General features: G+C 36.1%; 1 protein-coding gene across 2 annotated transcripts in view; it reads right to left on the minus strand.

The window, feature by feature from the left end:
* Positions 1 to 18,805, minus strand: part of MAGI2 (membrane associated guanylate kinase, WW and PDZ domain containing 2) — a 704,016-nt gene that overhangs the window by 104,132 nt on the left and 581,079 nt on the right. For both annotated transcript variants that reach the window (XM_058806060.1, XM_058806061.1), the window contains one exon: positions 16,792 to 17,427. In XM_058806060.1, coding sequence (XP_058662043.1) covers positions 16,792 to 17,427 — 636 coding nt within the window. The remainder of the gene's footprint in view (positions 1 to 16,791; positions 17,428 to 18,805) is intronic.

An 18,805-nucleotide genomic window follows, 5' to 3' on the forward strand; every position in this document is an offset into this window, starting at 1 on the left:
TTTGACGGCTTGTCATTATTAAATTACACAGCAGTAACTTCAGTATTTAGAGTTTAATAGGCATCAGGCTGTCTGCATGGTTCTAAATGTCATTAATTTTCTTTTGAAATCTGTTCAGTGGAAATGGGTAGTGTCAGGAGCTCAGGTGTGTTAACCATAATCAACTCATTTTCATACCACATGGTGGAATGACAAACACCCAATGGCAACATAATAAAAAGGTAATCATGCCACTTGGCCACAGTGGTGAAAGCTGGGGATAAGCAATAGCATGATTATTTGATGCTTTGGATCCAGATGTTATTCAAAGGAATAATTAATGTCCAATTTCCCACTCCTTCACACCAGCTTGACAGATGAGCTTATTCCTGGCTACAGGGATTCAGGTAGAACAGAAAGATTGACAACAGCTGGAGACTGTGAAAGAGAAGACAAACTGAGAAGAAAAACTTATCACAAGACCAAAGTTTACACGATTAACTCTTAGATGTGAAAATACAGCATTTAGTGTTGAAATGCACAATATTTGGCAAGGGATGTTAATGGAAGGCCCATGTACAAAGGGTAACAAAACTGTGAAAAGAACAGAGAAGTTCTAAATTTGCAGTTCCCTGATTGAACCTCCAGGTAAGACACTTTGCACTGAAGATTTGATATTGTCCACTCTGACATGTACCTAGTAGAGACAAATGTCTTTGCTTTCACATTCCCACTCAGGAGGTAATTCTCAATATACAACTTATTTATCAAGAAGAACAAAACTGAATTAGTAAAAGCCTTTCTGATCATTTCAGTGATTTAAATTATACTAGTTAAAATGACATGAAGATCAGGTGGTTTAGCATAAGACCACAGAAGCCTGAAAGAAAAAAAATGAGAGAGTAATAATGATTGATGGGCATGATATTATTGCAGTATAGAACACTGAAGAGTATAAAGCATGATAAATTGATCAAGATGACCTGGCTTGCAAAAAAACCTGTTGAGAAATGTCAATTTTTTATGAATTCCTGAAAGCTTGGAGTCGAGCAATTAACATAAAGAGCAGCTGTGTCCTGAAGTCTAATGAGAGAGGAACAGTATTGATGTGAATTTTATGATGTTTAGATTATGTGCTGATCACATGTGGTCCTGCGTAGGACTTTGAAAAGTTAATGAACAGAACACTAAAAAATGATGCTTAAAAAGGACCCTGACAAGATAGTTGGGAAGTGATAAGCATTAAATGAATGTATTACAAGGAAAAGGAAGAAAAACTGTGAATAATTTTTTTTTTTTTTGCCTGTGATATTGCTGTGTCTCTCAGAGGAACACAAATTGGTTTCAGACTTGAGTTAGACGACATGTCCAACATAATGGAAAATAAACCCCTCAATGCTGAGAAAATTGGAACAGTACATAAACATGACAAGTTAAACAGAGAAGATTATGGTGCTGACAAGCGTGAAGCACTTTGTGGACCTTAAAAATTACCATTTTTAGAAAGACATGCTAGGGTACATTGCATGGATGTGCCTCCTTACTTAAAATCAGAACTGACGGCGTAAGAAAACAAACTTGGATGAATTATTTGGATCCATAAACCATCTTCTTCCTTAATCTACCCTCATACCTCAGTATCAGTATGATCACAAGAAAAAAACTGAATTTATGCCTGAAGAACATAGCAGGCTGAAGGAATCTGGATGAACAGCACAATTAATCTGTGATGGTCATGATAATTTCTCCTGGGGTTTCTCCAAATAACAGATAAATAAAATGACACTAAAGGTAGATCTGTATGCTCTTTACCCAGCCACCCTACAGGTTTACTGGTGTATAATTCCAATCTGATAGGATAGGAAATAGTTTGTAGAGGAAATTTCCCTCTGGTGTTCTTTTTTTAAAAAATTATACTTTTCAACTCTAACAAGCTAACTTAAAGAGTATAATTCATGAAACAGGGACCAACAACAAAGGGTCCACTTCAGAGGAAAGGGAAGGAGAATGTTAATTCAAATTAGAGCCTTTTATCAAAGGGAGTTTTCATTGATTAATGGTAATTCTCTAATGCCATTTCTGTGAAAAACAGCTGCATTTCCAGAATGTATTGATGGGTAAAATAACAGAATAAATCAGATCTCAAATGAAATTTCTATTTAGGTTCCACACAAAATACTTAGTGACCATCTAACATTTAGCAGGATCATCTAATATCTAGCAAGCACTAAATATTAGATGTCCATCATAACACAGAGCCTGAAGTAATTCACCCTGTTATAAGAAGGCTTTTGCTCTCCATACCATCAAAAAGTTTTTGATCTATCAGGCAACTGACAGTTCTAGATTAAGTTGCTCTACTTCTCAGTGATGTTCTCTTTGGTGAGTTTTTTAAAAGCTTTAGGACTCATAGGATAGTGGAAACAAATTACAAATCCATTCTAATTAAAAAAAAGTTTCCATTTACTCAGAAGTTAGTAATTCAGAAATAATTGCTGCAGTTTGAAAAAAAAATTATTTTGCAAGAGAAAACAGAACAACCGTTGTTTTCAGATTCTCCACAGAACGATTTTTTCTCTGAAGAATGTTCTGAAACTTGTGTGTTCTGCCATACAAAGAGACCTCAAATGGGACACATGGCAAATACCCATAATTCTCCTTAATCTGGTAAAGTTTATTTACTGCTGAGGCAAATAGAAAAAAACCAAACCAGTGTGCAAGTAGCTATCACATATTAATGAATAAAAAATGGGTAGCTCTGTAGAAACACAAGTAATGAATTTTATTCCTCCCTTTCCTAGTAGAAGCAAGTTAGAAATGTAACTCAGTTGAAATTCTACACCAGTAATCTGCAATAAATACACTCAAATTTAGTGACAAAAGTATATATGTTGTTACACTGCAATTCTTTATCTTTCAGACAACAGAGGCAAAAAATGATAAAGCTTTTGGGTACTTCAGAAGTAATATTTACTCTCTAGAGACTAGGCCTGATCCACCACCTGCAAAATTTGAGGCATTATTTTTCTTTCCTAAATTTTTTTAAATTTGCAACATTTTTTTCAATACACAAAATTATTATTTTCTTATTTATTATATTGTATTCTAAACCAGTTATTTCTTTTTTATTTCTTTGATGTCTGTGTTTTTTGACAAATATAAATTTCATAGCTTCAAGTTGCAAAAGAGAAAGTGATAGAAATATATTTCAGTTTCAGTCTCTTTGATTCTGACTTCATAATTATAATAATGCATATTATTTTTGTCTTTGTCACCCCAAATTGTAGAACTGATGCAGTAGAACTTTCCTTCTCTGTAAAACTCTCTGAAATCCCTAGAATTTCTGTGTGATTTTGTTTCTTCATTACTAACTCACAATTAAATAGTCATAGAAATGATTATCAGTTCAGAAGAAAAAGCAGCTGCAGTTTTTAGTTCCAGAAATCAAGTGTTTAATCTGCAATGTAAAGGATATACCAAATTGGTGAAGAAATTACTTTCTATTTTGTGGCAGTATAGCAGGTTTTGATTTGGTGTTTTCTTCCCACATAAGCTTGAATCCAGGCTGGCCAAAGATTTTATCTAGACCTGTCTAGACTCCTTCTTATAACAGCTCCAAAGGCTTGATTATACATATAACCAAACAAAAACCCAAACCACTGAGCTTTATCACAATAGAAATAAACCAAATATATTTTAAAGTAGGGAAAATGTAAAATCATTGACTGGAGAACATAGAAACCAAAGAAAGTTTGGAACAGCTTGCCCTGCTCACGATGTCCCTACATTAGAGGTCCTTGTTTCCATGAAATCAATGGCTCCCTGAGATGTAAAAAGCTCTGCATAGTCCCTGCTAGTCCCCAGATCTTCATCCCATTCCATCTGTGCTTTGCTCTCTCAGCAGGTTGCTGGATTGGGCTGTAGATCTCCCTGACCCTCCTTCCACTTGCCCAGAAGCCACAGCCACTGGAAATGTCTCTAGGACCTCAGGAAGGACCTGCCTAACTCAGGCACTTCTGAGAGGAACAAAGACAGCCTACACATTTGGAAGAAACCAAAGAGGTCTCTCCATCAGACTGCTGTGGTCTATTTGGCACAGAAGATGGCTGCAGCTGTTTTGGGTAAATATTTACTTGTGGTAACCACAAATGTCTCTGGAGCAGTTTTATAGCTAATAGAGTCTAAGAGCTGTAGGTCAGCTATGCCTCCTACCTGCTGAAAAAATGATCTCCAGACAACACAGATCCTACCAGTACTCTTCATATGATCCAAAACATCTTTTCTGAATGTCTAACTCTTCACTAGCTGGTTTCTATCCTTTCAGATCTGTTTTAGACTGCTTTTCCCAAGCAAAGTCCTTTTCTTTGAGTTTTACAAGCTTTTAATGAACAACACCTTGCAAGATTCCTCACAGGAAATAAATACTGAAATTACATGCCTAGTTGTCTCCACAGGAAATGAGATCTATTATAGGAAAGGAAACATCTTTCCATCTTCCTTGTACATGAACAACTGAATCAGCCATTACTTTTGCTAATGAAGAGCTGCATGGAAAATACTATAGAAATCCCATATTTCAGGTAAAAAATACCCCAAAAAACTTTAGTAAAAGATAAGACATCCACAAGATGCTTTGCATAGCATATGGAAGTGTCACATAGTAACTTTGAAGCAAATAGGACAAAAAAAGGCAAAATAAGATGGAAGAAGCAGGAAAAGAGTCTGGAACAGGACCTCATTGATCTTCTTAACATTAAAAATAAGTGCAATAAAATAGTTTACCAATGGCATCTTACTAAGAAAAAATATAAACAAACTCTTTAGTTTTAAGAAGTTTTGCTGAATCTGCCTTTTTTCATTATGATGTTGTGCTCAGGTGATTATACATAATCATTCAAAAGCACTTTTACAAGTTTGGGTTACATTCCTTACTCTCTTTCAAGAATTAACTTGCAATGAATGGATAAAAACACTTCCTGTTTGCTGATACTTAGTTTATTAAGCATTCCACATTGCTCTCTATCAGTAAGGTCTTATCTGCTCCATGACATGGACCAAACTCCCTGCCAGCTGCAAAATTTACCAATATTGACTTTATGTTTTTTATAGGACTTTCAAAGAAAGTGCATTTAGTCAGAAGGCAAGAACTTTTCCTAGAGATAGTTCATTAAAAAGAAATTCTGTCACTGATTTTCTACTTATAATTAGGTTGGAAGATTGATAAGTGAAGCAATCTTCCAATCCAATGTAAGCCATTATAATTTTACTTGTTTCCATTTTTAGGTAAGGAGGGGAGTTGTTGCATATAAAGAATTACAAAAGTCCATTATTTAAAACCAATTAAATTTTATAATAAAATTTTAAGTATTAATAAATATATTAATATATATTTAATACAAAATATTTTATGTACTGTACATTTCTAACTTCACTTTTATAAAGAAATCTAGACTGTTTGCTATAGTAGCATGAATGGGATTCCAGATTTAGCCTTACTTCAGGAGATAGCTTTCAGCTTTTGTGATAATGCAGGGGTTTTTAATAACTTTGATTATCACCTATGCTTGCCTCTGGTGTGTGGGCAGGACTCATCCCATGCACCCTTGTTCATCTGGCTTGTCAGATGAACTTGTCAGTTAACCTAAAGCTCCCATCCAGACTTCCCTCCAATCTGTGAGCATAACAGGCAAACCCAGAGAACAAGCTGCCTAGACAGTGACTGAATACAATTATTTAAGTCATCTTCCACCACTGGCTGTTTTTCACCACTGGCTGTAGGGGTAAATATTTTGACTCATGTAGACTAGAAATCAAACTGTTTTACAGTTAAGTTGGGATTCATCTGGCCAAAAGTGAGTAGAAATTTAAATTTGAAATATTGGTAGGTGAGTTTTAAAAACTTTAATAATCAGCAGGGAAGAATAGGTTCTTTTAGAATACTATTGATTTCTGCTACTTTAGATGTTTACAGAAGCTGCATGGCACCATAGAGATGCCTGTTTCCCTCACCACAAAGCGTCCCTGCTTGCTGCCCAGAGCAGATGAGGAAGGATTCACTGCAGCTGCCTACACAGGATCTCTGATAACAAGTGCTGAGGAGAATGTGGCATTATGTGTTGCAAGGAAAGACTGGGAAGACAGGCTGAAGGATGTTGTGCGTAAAAGATTTTCAGCTTATCTGCCTTTAGGGACATGTGAAAAAACATAGAATCAATTAATCACTATGAGATGAATGGTTAAAAAAGACCCTATTGACTGAAGCTGTATTTAGATGGTTCTTCTTTTAGTACAACACATCCTAATGTGATGGTATTGGGATAAAGAACTTGATAAAGTTAAAAGTCTGATATGCAATGAAAAAATTACAAGAGAAACCTCTTGCTTATTCAAGATTAACTTTCATAGAAATAATCATTCCAGTTGGTGGTCATGCAGTGAATATTAGCTACGTCAGACTCTCCAAATGTTTCTATTTTAGAGCCAACCCCACAAGCCACTGAGATCTCTCAGAGATGCTACAAAAAAAGTAAATAAATACTACATTATTTTTCAATTACAGTGGAAGAATAATTTGTTGTTTATTTCATCTCAAGGAACACATCTGGCAAGCTGAAATCAAAAAGCATGTCACCATTCTTACCGCTTGCATTGACTTTTAAATAAATCTCATATACAAAGAAATATATATTCAGTGTGGTGTAATAAGGAGAGAAGATTAAAAAGCTTCTCTTTCTCTCTGAGAAGTACTGTGGAAGAAGTTTAAAATTATCCAGCTGATTATTTGTTCAATCAGAGACCCTCTCTTTTAGCACCCTTGGCCTAAATATGAGAAGTATGGAGAACCATGGAATATTCCAAGTGTTTATACTGGAAGGGACAGTTGGAGCTCAGCTAGGCCAACCTCTTGCTCAAAGCAAGGCTAAGTTCAAAGGCTGGGCTGACATTCAAGAATGGCAGCTTCCCCGAATTGCCAAACAAGGGAAAATGGAGCCAGAACGACAAGCAGTAAACATGCAGACTGAGGAAGGACTGGGTAAAACATGGAAACAGCTAGTGAGGAATGGCAGAAACTGGATGGAGATGACCATCTTTGACTCTGCCACATTTGTTGGCTCTCACTGGCCACAGATCAAAACCCTGAGGACTTTTCCCAGAATTCTCTCTGGGCTGCTCTAGGGCCTTCCATCAATGCAATCTTCCTACATTTTGGCTAAACAACTGAGTCATCTGCCAGAATCTTTCTATTTTAACTAAGTATTTCCTCATACTTATTCCAGAGAACACAAGATGTTAAATTATGTGAGGCTTAAGAGTGATGCAAAAGAGAATCTGGGTCTTCTGGTACATTACCCCACTAGGATCATGTTTACAGTTCCTCAACTGGTCATTTTTTTTTCCCCCTTAAGGAACAGCTTAAGGTGTCTTTTGCTGTACTTCAGAGATATGATTGTGTTTAAATTGCAGTAGAGAGGCACTGCTTGGCCCCAGATGCCTAAAATAATCAAATTTATTGAGAACAAGTTAAAATACGAAGTTATGCAGGGGTTGTAAGAAAAAGATATTGGCTTTATATTGATGAGTGAATTTAGTGAAACTATTAAAATATAGATAATACTGTCGTATTCCCATAATTAGCAAACCTTTTCTACGATGTCAAAAAATCCCTGAAGTATTGCTTAATCATTAAAAAAAATTCTTTAAGAAAATGGCATTACTGTTAATATTATTACTACTACTATTACTATCGTCATCATCATTTATCAAATTAAAACTTTATCAAATTTTCTGCTATGAAAAAACCCTAATTATAGAAATGGAAATTAATTGATAGAATGGATGTAAAGATGATGAAAATATTTTCTCATTCAAATATTTTGTATCTGTGCTTGTATTCATGCCTAGAGAGTATTTTTCTAATTATCTGAGAATTTTTAGAAGTGTTCGATCTAGAACACATGAAATGCAATTAAAAATGCTTAAATTATAGAAAAAATATTCTAATAAGTCCATTGACTATAATTTGCATCAATGTGAAACACACATTAAAAAGAAGGTGAGCCTGGGAATGTGTGTAAAGAAAGCTTGCTTTCTTTTATCTTATGGTATTAAAAGGTAACAAAGAAATAAAAGTCAATATTTCTCTCATTTACCAAACAGGAACACTGCAGTTTCTTCTGTGCTGAAATACGGTCCCAACTTATGAAAAATTTGGCTTTGGAAAGCAATTTATTTCCTTTAGAAATCTGTTTGGACATACTTGGCAGTCAACTTTCAGAATTTGTGCCTGGCAGCTTTGGCTTCCATGTACTTTTTTAAAACTGTAAACTGAAGGTGACAAAACAAAACGGTATGAATCCTGGTGCTGGTTTTGATTGAGTTTGAATTATGAGTCAGCCAAAGGTTTCCTGAGAAGTCAGTGTTGTATTTATTAAATGTTATAATCTTGGTTTATAACAAAATTTAAAAAAAAATGTTGAGCATGAATCATAGAGGGCAAGCATAGCCATTGTTAAAGCCTTCCTTCCCTTTTTAAGAATGTAAATGAAAACTGCTCAAAGAATTGTACAGGGATTAATACCTCATTTAGAAGACTAATTTAGTTTCTGCATTTTTACTGGATATGCAAACCATAGGGGCCAAGAGAATTTCGTGGCTTAGGAAGTGCCTGAACAGCACACCTTCCCATCTCCCCAGCGCTGTGTCTCAAGTCTGTAGCACAATAGATAATGTAGTCACTTGTTTCATAGTGTATTAGCTTACTTTATTACTATAAAATATTGCACTATTTTACAAATCACCACATCACAACATCTACACAATGTACTTTGACAACAGATTTGGAAGCCCAACAAATGCTGTTTAATAGGACATTACATTGTACTGAACCAACAAAAACATTGTTCAACACATTTAGACTAAACTTTAGACATGCCTCAGTACACAAGCACAGGTTGTATGGTACTTTTTTAGAGTCCAGCTCTGTAGTTCTCCATCCTTAGGCTGAGATCTCCCAAATCTCCTCTGAAGAAGGTGAGATTCTCTTAGAAACTAGACTAGGGGTGACTGGGGAAAAACCCAATGTTTCTTCATCCCTCAGCATTGCAGTAGGCTCTCCCATGTACCATGCTTGGGAGGTATTTGGCTTCAAAAGATGTAATCTTTCACTGAGATGCACAGTCCAAGATAATACCATTAAGTTTTCTCATAATACTGCTTGCAAGTGCAGAGGAGAAACTTCTCTGGCCTGGCCAGATTCTAAGGTAGGCAAGACAAAAAGTCTGTTTTCTCAAACAAACTGTTCTTCAATTTGTGTGAATTCATTAAGTAACACCAGTAAGACTGAAACCAGTCTGCAGTCTCCTGCCAGTGGAGCTCTTGGGTTCTAGAGTGATGAGGGCTGTAGCTGGCACACAGTAACGTGCCCTGTACTTCTCAAGAGCAACTGCCTGCTCTGAAGGCAGAGTTCCTGCAGCTCTGCACAGATCCCGTGTGCACTGTAAATCTCTTTGTAACTCTAATGTCTGACTGCTCACTGTTTGTAGCCTCTTGGGTGTAAGAATTAATGGCAGAATAGCCACTGGAGCAATGGTAGTTACCTCTTGTGGCATGCAATGATGACAATAAATGCCTACACTCTTGTGTTTCTTTTTGCTAAAAGGTTTTCTACAGGGACTTATTTCTCCAGTGTGCAAACCAATTCCTCCCAATGTCAGCAAGAGTTAGGCACACACATCTCTAGGAGAAATGTCCCCAAGTTTTAATAGAAGCACTGTTCAAATTTCACACAGCCCATATAAGCCTTCATTAGAAAACAGTTTCACCAGTGATAAAAGCACTTTTGAAACAAAATGCTTTCTAAGAGCCATTAAAAATCTTCTGTGTAGTATATGTGAAAAGAGTTTACCTAATGCTTTGCAAAATTATCCACAAATGTACCACACAGTGCACAAAGATTAATAAGAAAGAAGCAACAAAACCAAAGCACTACCACTTTGAAATGCAATGCAATTAGTACTACTTCTAGTAATACAGTGTAACAGCTACTAACTATTATTAATGTCTATTTTTCCAGGAATCCATATTCATTAAGGATGTCTATGGTTTCTTTATTTTTTATTCAGAAATATGGAAGCACTGCACACTGTTTCACAGCTAATCAGAGCTACACAAGAAAAGATATGAAAGTTTCATTAGTGCAAATTTTAGGATAACTGGTCTCCTGCCCTAACTCCTCCTGTTCAAATTTCTCATTCCCTGGGTTACTGTAAGGTTACAACTTCTCTCAGTAAAAAGATTTAGATTGAATCCCTTCATAAACAAGGCTCTATAAGTAATTTATTTTTTTTTACCTGCTATAATATGTAATATTTATTGAAATAAATTTTGTACCAGATAGTTGCAACAAGAAGTATTTCAAGTGAATATAAAGTATAAAACAGTTTCAAGGTGTAGGGCAAAAAGGATTCAAATAATTGAAAGGTTGCTAGGAGAGTATATATCTCACAGTTAAAAATATGATACTCTGCAAGGTGAGACATATCTTGTAAAAATGTGTCAGAAAAGCAGTGCTTCAGGAATTTTTGATAATTTAGCAGCAGTTTTTTTTTTTTGTTGCATGTTAACGGTATTTTCTAATAATCTTTCAGAAATTTTATTTTGGGAATTAACAAAGGAAAGACAACTGTCCTTCTCACAAGGCTGTTAAGAAAAAAATTTGCAGATAATTCTGATTTCTATGTAGGGAAGGTAGGAAGGGGCAAGTGTCCATGGCTGGGAAAAGGGCAACATTGTCTCTAACAGAAAAGTCAGTAAAGTGGACAATATAGCATGACTCACAGTATTTTTGATCATTAAATGTTTTTGGCTTCAGTAGCTAAAATAGCAACAAAAATGAGCACAAAAAAAGGGTAACAACTCAAAATCCAGCATGAGAAGAATATGTTTACAGAGAAATCATGCTGAGGAAACTGTTGAGCTTATGATACCATAAAAACTCCTAATTTTGAGATGGAAAGGCAAAAGGTCAGCTATGAACCTTTGTTTTCCATCCTTTTTAAAGCAGATGGATCCAGGAACAACAGAGCACTTAGAGGGATGGCAAGGCAAAAATGGTGTGGCAAATTGGAAAGAGAAAATTTTAAGAGGATGCTGTCAGCAGCATGCTCAACAGAAGGCATTGATGTCTCCAATTTCTAGGTATCAATGGATCATGTGGTTCACTTCAAATAGGAAAGTGGTTCACTGCTGAGTTCATGTGCACATTCCCTTTGTGTGATAAAATGTCCCTTAAGCTCACAAACAAGAAATACATGTGACATTTAAGAACACAGGAGGGCTAAAATGCAGATATTGCCAAATATTCCTCTCAACATTAGACTGCTTTCAGCAAATAGGAGGAAATGGATCAGGAGCAGATATACAGTTGAAGTAAGCATCTGGAGAGGAAAAAGTATACCAGGAAACAGGAAGAGATGTGAGACCTTGTCTGTCCCAAAATCTCCTCTCAGAAACAATAAAAGAAGCAGAACTTTATGAACATGACAAGTATGAACAGACTGCTGTTAATTTAGAGTACCCATAGGATGCAAATAAACCAAGACTGGGTTCCTTTAGGAAGTGACTGGAAAGGAAAATTTTTCCATTGACTGAGGGATGTAAAACAGTAGAGACAGTAGGATGATGGAAAAACTCTGTAAGTCCCAAATCAAAAACCTACATCATACTTCCAAGAGTTGAATTTCTTTAAATCCTCAGGACTGTTGACTAGAAAGTCCTGAGCTGGGGATGAGCATGCCATGAGATACAGGGTCTCCAGTTTGCAACAGGTACTCTTAGTATTTTGTATGAAGAACTGCAGAATAAGAATAAAAGCCACAGAGACCTCAGCAGTGGGCTGAGGTCATGGAACAGAGATCAAAATTTCCTGGGCCAGACTAGTGCTGCCTCAGCTTGTGCAGCTTTCCTAAAAGGCAACAACCTGGGATAAAGAAGCATGAGCTTTCCTGACCAGAGGAACTGAAACACACAGCAATCCTGGCCAAAAAAACAACCCAAAGCAAAGAAACAAAAACCAAAACCAAAAAACAAAAACCAAAAAACCAGCAAACCTCTATGGGAAAAGGGCAAAACTGGAAAATTTGAAATAAGTCCATGGAAAGGGTACTGAGGATGGAGGGTTTCTCCCACTGAAGTCTGCTTATTTTGAGGGGTTAGTGTTTTTCACTAGAATTTTCAGAGACTCTTTTTTGGTGAAATTTCTGCCTGTTTTTGAAATTGCTGATGCTGCATGCGATGTACTAGTATCTGTTAGTGGTTTTAAGGAGTTACACATTTCAAGTAAGATGTATACAATATCTGAGAAAGCTAATTTGCCTTCCTTTTATTCACACAATTGACAAGCACGTAGTTAAATTCTCCCTACTCACCTTGGCTGTGCATTGCATGTGGCTCTCACTGTTTCCCATGCCATGCCACGGTGACACTGGCTGCTGACAGTCCAGTCCCACACCAGGACTGGGCTAACAATTAAACAGCGTCCACAGTGTGTCACTTCTCTGGCTCAGTTTCATACCAACATTCTCACTTTCTCACAGCCAGTTTGGATTATACCATTTTCTGATTCCATGCTTACAAAATAGCCATCTGATGTAGGAATTTTGTCAGCCTCCCACTTTTTGCATTTAATGTTTCACTCTCAGCACCTGCCATGAGTTGCCATAACTGCATGAATCAGTCCTGGCTTGTCTGCAGGTTTCCTTAACAACAGCATTTCAGACATAGTCTTGATGGATCTAGATTTGAATCTATCAGTTCTTTTTTAGACAGGAACACTTCTGGAGCTGGGCTGCTGTCTACAGGTCCATATATTTCAAAAGTACTTTCCAAATGAGGTGGCATATGTCAAATACACGGATAGTTCAATTAGTAGAACATGCCAAACCTAGTTTTTGAAGTCCTCATTACTGAATATTTTGCTCCACATAAATTTGCTACATACCACTTTAACCACCAAGTGCTATTTTTCTGTAGCACTGGACTAATTCAGAATTTGTGATCTACATTCAGAAAAACTGATTTTCAAGAGTTCTTCCACACTATTTCAGCAGCCAATACTCAATGAAATCTACTGCAGAAGCTGACGACAAAGTGTAAAGCCTGAAGCAAATCTGGAAAGGAGTAAATATCTTCGGGTGTTATTTTCTTTCATTTATAATAATTTTTTCCTTTTTTTTTTTTTTTTTTGGTAACACTTTTCCACTAACTTTTCCACTAATTTTAGTTTTTGTTTTTCAGTGCAAACACCTCTGTCAGCTCATAGTAATCAATGGAAACAATATGGCTGTTCAGCAAAAACAGATGTAAAGATACCGAACTATTATGGTGCATCTACTTAGCAAAGAACTTTTCCAATAAACAAGAAAAAGACAGTAAGAGGCCTAGCCAGTGCTAGAGAGATTCTTTCCTTTGATAGAGAAGTGTATTATTTCCATTACCATTTTGTTTTTGTAGCAGATAGATTGCTACTTCTGCTTCAGAAATCTTAAAATGAGTTGACTGAGCTGTGGGACTTGCTCCAGCTGGATTGTACCCCATGACAAGTCTCTGTTTGGTGATGGTGAGAGAGATTTTATTGGCCTCTTCAAATGTGAGTACTGTTTTGAGACATGCAGACCTTTTCTTCTCCTGCATACTCTGGCTGCTGACCTTTTAAGCTTGTGGGACAATGGTTTTTAAAATGCTGTAGCATGCATACTGTGTGCATCCAAGGGAGTATTTTTTCCAGTGTGAAATACTACTTCCTATAGTGAGAATAAATCTCAGCCAATTTCAATCTGTTTCTTGTCTGCAATGTAGATAAGATGGCTGGATGAGAGAGAAATTAAGTCACTTACAGAAATGCATTTGTGGCATTCCTAATGCCACAATTAGGTGTCCAGTCAGGCCATATTCACATCACAGACAGAAACATTACAAGGCAACACAAAAACCTATGCAAAACACAGCCTTCCTCCACAGGCAGGAACAGCCCTTTGGTCTTAATCTTAAAAATGAGACATTAAAGACAGGATGCATAGGTAATGGTGGAAAAGGATGGCATAATTCAAGTTCATTACACATAAAGATAATAAACTCAAACTTGGATCCATAAGTAATGAGAAAGTATGCCTTGATTTACTGATGTCACTGGCTAAATATTTGAGTCAAAGGAAGTTTCTTTAAGTATTTGGTTTTGTATTTAGATTATCTCACATGACCAAATCTTACCACCTGTTTATTATTCATAACATGTGGGATAGACACATACACCTGAATCAGTCATCCCCTACTCCCTTTACAATCAGTCAAGCAGCAAATGTAGTTTTAAGATATACTTAGATATACCTGACTTATTTGAAACATCTACAATGGAATTACATGAATTACGTCATAGAAAAGTCCATTTCTGCACAGGGACTATAAAAGGAGACATGATGACCAACATAGACATAACAATCTGCATTCTGGGTGTGTAGTTAGTCACATAAATTCCCTTTTCCTATGAATAGATGAAAAAAAAGAAACAAACCCCTGGTTTTCATCTTAAAACAGTTCTCATATTTGTGTTAAGCCATGATTTAGCCATCCCTTAGGTAGAGTAGGTTTGATTCATACACTATTTTTTTCCAGTTCTTTTGAATCGTGCAAAAAAGTGAGCTTTTTTAAAATTTTAATTTTGTAGTTTCACAATCTTGAGTTATACTCAGTATTTCTGATGTACAAAAATTTATGATAGTAAACTCACATTTGTTCTGTATCATCCCATCAACTTTAATGACACTGCAGTATTTCCAAACATTTGCTTTAGTCTTGGTAATTGTTCTACCATGAACAAAACACGCTCTCCTTCTCTACCTTGCTTTCTCTAAAGCATCCAACCACTTCCTGCCCCAGCAGCAGAGGGTTAAATGCTACTGCCTTTGGAGCTAGGATGTGTCACTGAGACAGGGGAAGGAGCTGTACCTCAGTGTTTGGCCTGAGACAGAGCAGACCCTGCAAACTCTCAGTGCCTTTGTCGAGCGTTGAGCTCAGTGCAGCATCTCCCACCTGCCAAAGCCACGTGCAGGAAATAACCACAGCTCAGTTAATGTACCAGAACTTGTTAAACTATCATGTTGATCAATGTTCAACTATCATGTTTTGATCGTGAATCAATGATCTACGAAGAAAATTCTCCTCAGAGAGAGCAATTATCCTCTAGGGCTTGAGTATGTGGCTGATTCAGGTTTTTTTTGCTACTGTCCTACACTGATTGCTGAAATACCTATTTTGTTGTTTGTTATTACTCAGGCTTGTTCAGCATGCTGGATTTCACACTCCACTTCTCTCTGAAGACTGGTGTTCTAAATTGTTTTCCTCTAGAGGGTGATTATCCTGCCTTTTTCAAAATAAAATTCCACCTTTTAGGGTTTACACTAACACTCCTAATCATCCTGATGCTCTTTTTTGGCTATGAAATGCTCCCTAATTTATCAACTTAATAAAAAATTATTGCTTACTCTATTGTTCAAGATTCTTAATGGCCATTAAGGACAAGATTTAATACCAATGAATACAACAATTAACTTTCTTCAAGTCCATATACTACAGTGAGTCTAATTTAATTATCATCCTAATTTGGTTTCATTCCAAGGAAATATCACATTCTGTCTCTTGTAAATCATTCTTTTATATATGTATATATACCTGAAAAATACTTTATTGTCTATGTGCCATTATTGACTATGTGGCTATAGATCTCCTATAATCACCTTATGTTTGTTACTTCTGCAGTTTGATATAATGTTACTATATTCTTATTCTAAGGATTTTTAGGTATTGTAATGATAAACATTTGGCATATGCAAACACTAAAGCTTCACTTCCCAATTTCTATTCTTCAGAAGAAAAGTAGTTAGTATTTTTGCATCTTTGAGCATAGGATCCTTCTCTTTTTCTTTTGAAGCACAGATTAATGTACATTAAGTGACATATGAATGCCTTTAGAGAAAAAAAAGATTTTTAATTTAAAAAATTCAATCATTATTTACTTCAGGTAATAATAAGTTAGGATGGATGCTCACCTCAAACCACCAAAGAAATTTTGTTTGGCTAAAATAATAAAAGCTATGAAATCTCTGTCAAGTTTTTAACTCTTTTTCTGTTCTTATTGCTTCTTTGGATGTCTTCACTCTCCCCTTCCAATGGTGAACATTCAAACTTACTGTGTCAGGCTGGTGAGAAAAAACAAGTTGCTAAAAGCTACTTTTTTTAAATCAGAGAAATAGATACCATGGATCTCTGTTACCAGGAAAGAAAATAACCCCAACAACTGTTGTACAAAATTTTTACAATGAATGGAGGCAAAGTGGCTTAGTAAAACCAGTAACCTTGTAAAGGGCAAATAAATTGCTCTGAGTTTGATCTACATTAATGAATCAATACATACAACTATATCTAAAGCTTGCAGCACTGCTTTGGGACTACGTGAGTTTGCTGCAGACACCACACAAACTATTATGGGGTGAAAGGTCTGGAACTGGCCTAGCTTTACCCTTATACAGAGATGGGACCATTGACACTCAAAACACATAAAGGAATGTACAACAAACTGTAAGATTTTGCCTAGGATACTTAATTACAGACACACTTTTCCAAAACCAATGGTGTTACTTCCCACAACATGGAAATTAATTTCCAATCTAGCAAACAAGGATGTAGTGAGTATATGTATGTCTTTATGGTTTAGAACCTTTTACACACATTTTTGTAATTGTACAGACTTTCCAAACTTACCTCCTCTATGGATAATCAAAGAAGTTTCACTTCCAACAGGACATTCTTTAAGTATATCCACTACTTCTGCATGGCTCAGGTTCTGTACATTCTGCTGGTTGATCTCAACAATGAGGTCACCTTCACACAAACCAGGACATCCCTGAATGTCTAGAATTTGCTTCACCCTCTGTCCTGTAGGACTGTCTGCTATAGTGAAGCCAAAGCCCTGGGCCCCTTTCACAATGGTTAAGGTCATGAGTTCAGCTTGGGTGGCCCCAGAAGAAGCCATTGATACATTATCATCATGGGCAGGTGGTGGGAATGTGCTATCAAGCTGACTATCTGCTGGAATGGAGTGCAAGGAGTGTGGTGGTCGATCTGTTACGTCTGGAACAGACTGAGAAGTCCTAGAAATGTATTCCAAATAAGTTTCATAGTTATGTCTTCCATTTACCACTACCGGAGGCCTCTCCATTACTGCAAGGGGTGGCACCATGCTGTTGGCAGGATCTTCAGGATCAAAGGGCAAAGGGTATCCACGACATAGCACCAAGTTGACACTCTGACCAATAGGAACAGACTGGAAGAGTTTGACTACATCTGCGTGAGTATGTCCAAGGACACAAACTTCATTAATATAGACAATCACATCACCTAGAACGAGAAGAACAAACAGCGACAACATGAGACAACTTCAATTGCTGTATATGCAGTGCATTTTTTTAAAAATGAGATAGAAGCCTACTAAAAAAAAAATATGATAAATTCAACCAACATACTGACTCATATAGGAGAGACAAAAAAGTAAATTTTGTCTGGCAGTAAATGTAATACAAAGACGCAATGACAATACCAGTTATTTTCTCTGTAAGCTCACAGATGGAAAATTTAGATGGATCCAGACATTCACTTTTTCCTGACATTTCCTCCCTATTTTTCCAACTTATTTCAGTGCAGTCTGTATAGATTACTTTTTAAATAAGGTAAAATGAATGATTATTTGAAAACTGTGTTGTCAAGAAATATCAATGCTTGGTGAAGAATAAAAGAAAAAAAAAAAAGTAAGTATTCCTGGACTTCAGAATCAATGAATAGCAATTCAAGACTGTGTATGCATGTGCATAAGGAAACAGTTTTTGCACTGATCATGATATTGACACTTTTCTGTTAAATGTGATTACTTGCCATCAGCCATTCAGAACTGCTACTGTCTTTTCCTATTCTAGGCATGAACTATCTATCTTACATAACATAGAGATGTTTCACGGCATTTTGTTGTAGCCAAAAGGTTCAAGGACAATGACACAACAAAATTTTTTGGTGGGTTCAATAGCTTAACATTAGAAAAATCTAGGCAAATATATGAAAATCAGTTTAATATTTTCACCTAAGCAGCTAAAGATATGACCTTTACTTTCAAATCTTGTCTCATGTATAGCAGACCTACCAGTCTGAGCATATGGAAGCAGAATTCTTTAAGTCAACAGGCTATTTATGGGTCCCCATATTGCCCATGCACCAACCATCTACTGTTACTGAAATGCTCAGAAATAAGTTCAAGATTCTTCTTGGTGTTAGAATAGATCTATATATTTATAGCCATAAATAATTTTTTAACATACTGTTAAGGCACATATTAAAATAAAAATGAGTTATCAGTGCAAAAAATATTCAGAATAGTTTGATGACCCACATTCAGTTTTCACTTTCATAAAAAAGTTTACATCTTCATAGGAAAAGAAAAGGATATTTCATTAGAGAACTCTAGAAGTTAAGGTATTTTTCTTAGTGAAGAATGTCTTATTATCCTATTATTAATCACCAGGATACTATGAGATGTCTACAAGGTACACAATTCAAAAATTTACACATCACAACAGAAAGCCTTTTAAAGGTATTTGAAAACTCTGAAATAAAATGAGAATGACTTAGGGAGAATGAGGTGGTTTGGGTGGAATTGCTTCAAGTATATTTATGTAATTATGTCTTTCAAGTACTTCAATCAAAATATCTAATCCAGCAAACAGAGGAT

This window comes from Ammospiza caudacuta, chromosome 5 (assembly GCF_027887145.1).
Source record: "Ammospiza caudacuta isolate bAmmCau1 chromosome 5, bAmmCau1.pri, whole genome shotgun sequence".
Lineage (NCBI taxonomy): Eukaryota > Metazoa > Chordata > Aves > Passeriformes > Passerellidae > Ammospiza > Ammospiza caudacuta.